The sequence below is a fragment of the Chenopodium quinoa genome, unplaced genomic scaffold, assembly GCF_001683475.1.
Source record: "Chenopodium quinoa cultivar QQ74 unplaced genomic scaffold, ASM168347v1, whole genome shotgun sequence".
Classification (NCBI taxonomy): Eukaryota; Viridiplantae; Streptophyta; class Magnoliopsida; order Caryophyllales; family Amaranthaceae; genus Chenopodium; species Chenopodium quinoa.
Genome location: NW_018742738.1, coordinates 7,840,375 through 7,843,967, shown reverse-complemented (window position 1 = coordinate 7,843,967; position 3,593 = coordinate 7,840,375). Strand labels below are relative to the sequence as shown.

General features: G+C 42.1%; 1 protein-coding gene across 1 annotated transcript; it reads right to left on the bottom strand.

The window, feature by feature from the left end:
- Positions 1–419: 419 nt before the first annotated feature.
- Positions 420–3,151, bottom strand: LOC110724055. Its single transcript, XM_021903454.1, has 3 exons — positions 2,608–3,151; positions 1,662–2,521; positions 420–881 (listed from the first exon to the last, which is right to left on the bottom strand). The coding sequence occupies exons 1-3, from the start codon at positions 3,149–3,151 to the stop codon at positions 420–422; spliced, it is 1,866 nt and encodes a 621-aa protein (XP_021759146.1).
- Between the last annotated feature and the right edge of the window lie 442 nt (positions 3,152–3,593).

The window sequence follows — 3,593 nt, the reverse complement described above, 5'->3', positions numbered from 1 at the left end:
TACGCGCGGCCGCGATGAATGCGATGGAAGCCGCGTTAAGTGAGGTTCGAATCGAGCTTGTTTACGTGACTCTGAGTGCGGTGGCCGGAACATGGGAGCTGCTTTATGGATGCGGTTTACGGAGGTATAAGGTGGCGATGGTGGCTGCTTCTTGGTGGGTGCTGAATTAAAGGTTGCGACTAGTCGGTGTTTGTTGCGGCTGGAGCAAGGGAAAGCAACGGAAGCTGCGCTTTACTGTTGCGGGAGAAGGGTGGCTATGGTTGGTCGTGTTTGCTGCGGCTGGTGTGAGTTGGTGGATTTGGTGCTGTTAGGTTGTTTTTTTTTTTTTTTTGACAAAGAGAACTAAGAAATTAAAAACGAAAACAAAGTAAATGACGACGACAAGCTGAACCAACCAATTGATGAGCACGAACAATAAGTTATCTTGGAACCTTCTGGATGTCGAATTTACCGAAGTCCGCAATGATCTGTCTAATTTGTCGCAAAGTCCAACAAACCGCTATCGAATACGAAAGATGACCCCAGACCAAAGAACAAACCAAGCCACAGTCCATAAAAACCTGAATCTTGGAATAACCTTTTTCGCGATCTTGCTTTAAACCGAGGAGACAAGCTAACAGTTTAGAATGGAGGGCGAAAGAAGCAAAACCTGCATGAGCCCCTCCCCAGACAGCTGGTGAGGTAGAGGTAAAAGATAAGTACCAACCCATACCTGCACGTTGATCCTTTGCATTCCAAGCTCCATCAAAAGTAAGACATATATCATACCCATCAGAAGATCCAGCAGACCCCAAATACTTTGGAGTAGAAACCGAAAATCCTGGAGGACTAGAGGACTGATAAAGATCACTTAAATTTCTAACATTACTACTACGAGTAATCTAAGAGTCATCCACAGCAAGAACTCCAGCTGGAGAAAAAACCTCTGAACGGAACCGATGATTATTCCTAGTTATCCAGATAGCCCAGAGAAAGGCTAAAAGACTATCCTGTCTGCTTTCTTTGTTTGCAGGGAAATAAAATTGTCCAGCATTTATTTTTCTTGTGTACTTATTCTAGCAGGATCTGGGCAAATGTTCTACAGCTCCTTAAGTGCCAGAAACTAGTCCAGGGAATTGATCAGGAAGCAAAATGGGCTATGAAGAGAGGTAGAAGGACTGGTTTGATAAGCAAATTGTACTTAATGTTCTTAGCTGAAGCAATTTACAACATATGGATCCAACGAAATAATGTGCTTTTTTCATGGCTATTGTGAACCTGCTGAGTCTGTTTTTAGACAAATTGTCTACAGAGTTGCTTGTAGATGTGGTCCGGATGAAAGACAGAAGCTCGTTTGGTCTCCCCAAGTCTAATTTTGGCTATTTTGCTTCTGTTTTGTTGCTTTGTAATGGTTGTTTTTATGCTGTTTTTGTAAGGTTCTTGTTTTGTTTAATTGTATTTACTGTCCCTTCCTCCTGGCACCCTTCCTAGAAGGTGGTTAGTAGGTTAGGTTCAGTTTGTTCTTGCCCTAGGTTAGCACCCTTCCTAGAAGGTGGTTAGTCTTGGGTTTGAATTGGGTTTTGGGTTTGTTGGGCCTTGTTGGTCGTTGTAGTTTGGGCTTCCTTGTTTTACAGCCTTTTTGTAAGTTGGTTTCTCTTTTGGTAATAAAATCTTCTATTTACCAAAAAAAAGGCTAAAAGACTATCCAAAGCGGCCCAATCCTTAGAAACCGCCAAACCCATAATAGAATCCGTCAACCAAGAATTAAAATCTTGATCCAAAGGCATAGTTCGAAGCTGAACTAAAGGGTGAGAACTACGGCTTAAACAAGAAAACTCACATTGCTGAAAAATGTGAGAAATTGTTTCCTGGTGATGGTGACAAAAACCACAAGTAAAATCAAGTGGAATTCCTTTTAGGAGCAAAATAGCTGCTGTAGGAAGAGCATTATGTAAGATTTTCCAAATAAAAAGCTTCCATTTTGGAAGAATCGGAAGTCCCCAAAATTTCCTCCACCAAACAGGAAGAATATTAGAGGATGAAGTCCTATCTGACCAGGATTGGCTCAATAAGTGAGCATAAGCTGATTTTGTAGTGAACGATCCATCCCGAGTGAACTTCCAGTAGACAAAGTCATCCATTTTTTCCTGAGGTCTTTCCATCCCAAGGATGGAATCTGCCGTAATAGGGGGAAAAAGTTGTTTGATGCGAGTACTATCCCAAGCCTGAGAAACAGGATCAATAATATGTGACACCATAGTGGGAAACTCATAAGTAGAGGTAAAGTCCTTGAAACAAACATAAACTCCTGGAACCCAGTTGTCATCAAGAATACTAATCTGGGAACCAAAACCCATTTTCCACATAACTCCATGGGAATGAACACGGGCTCCATCTAACAAACTTCGACAACCCCAGGAAGGACGGGGAGGAAGAGAAGAAGCTTTATAGTTTAACAGGTGAGGATATCGAGCTCGATATATCCTCGAAACTAAAAGCTGTGGATGATGAATTAAACGCCACATTTGTTTGGCTAGAAGAGCTGAATTAAAAGAAGGCACATGTCGAATGCCAACCCCCCTAAACCTCTCGGAAAATGGAGGGCCGGAGGAGGGGCAAACACTATACCTCTATTAGAATTACCATTTTTCAACCAAAATCGCGCTAGAAGTCGGTTGATACGGTCAGCAATTGTCACAGGCAATTTGAAAACTGAAAGCACATGATTTAAAGAAGCAATAACCACAGTATTAATTAGAACTAACTTGACCGCCGCAGAAAGATGTCGAGAACTGAAGGCTGACAGCTTTTGCGATACTTTATCTACCAGAGGCTGGAACTGGTGACATTTAGCACGTCCTAAATCCACTGGGAGGACCAAATATGTTCCTATGGAATCTTGAGCTCGCATATGTAAAGCAGAGCTTAAAAATTCTCGATAATCATTCGGAGTATTAGAACTGAATTTAACAAAGGACTTCTGGACATTAACCATCTGGCCTGACATGGTGCAAAAGCGATTAACAACTTCCAATAGATGAGAACAAGCGTCTGGATTAACCCGGAAAAATAATAAAGCATCATCTGCAAAGAACAGATGGGAGATTGACGGAGCACGCCGAGTAATGCGCAAACCTTGGAAAAGGCTAGAAGCCTCAGCCTTACGAAGCATAACTTAGAAAATTTCCATGCAGAGAACAAACGAATAAGGAGACAAAGGATCACCTTGCCTCAAACCACAAGCCGGCCGTAGAACCTGAGTCGGCCTACCATTAACAAGGATTTGGTAATTGGCTGTAGAGACACAGTGCTTAATAATTTGGATCCAATAAGGAGGGAATCCAAAAGCCTGCAGAACATTCCATAAAATTTCCCAATTTACCCTAACATAGGCTTTGTTCATATCCAACTTCAAAGCTGCTGAACATCTCCTGGAAGAGGAGGAATTCATATAGGAAAGTAGCTCATGGGCAATAAGAGTATTATCCGACATTAAACGGCCCGGAACAAAGGCAGATTGCGAATCTGAGATAAGGAGAAGCATAACTTTCCTCAAACGGCTTGTCATGCACTTCGCAATGCATTTATATAACACATTACACAATCCAATAGGC

Excerpts from the sequence above, each read along its gene's own strand:
- LOC110724055 (XM_021903454.1), bottom strand. The coding sequence starts at position 3,151 with ATGCTTCGTAAGGCTGAGGCTTCTAGCCTTTTCCAAGGTTTGCGCATT. Across the intron at positions 2,522-2,607 it reads AAATGGTAATTCTAATAGAG|CTCTTCTAGCCAAACAAATG; the intron begins GTATAGTGTTTG and ends CTTTTAATTCAG. Across the intron at positions 882-1,661 it reads GTCTTTTAGCCTTTTTTTTG|ATTACTCGTAGTAGTAATGT; the intron begins GTAAATAGAAGA and ends GATGACTCTTAG.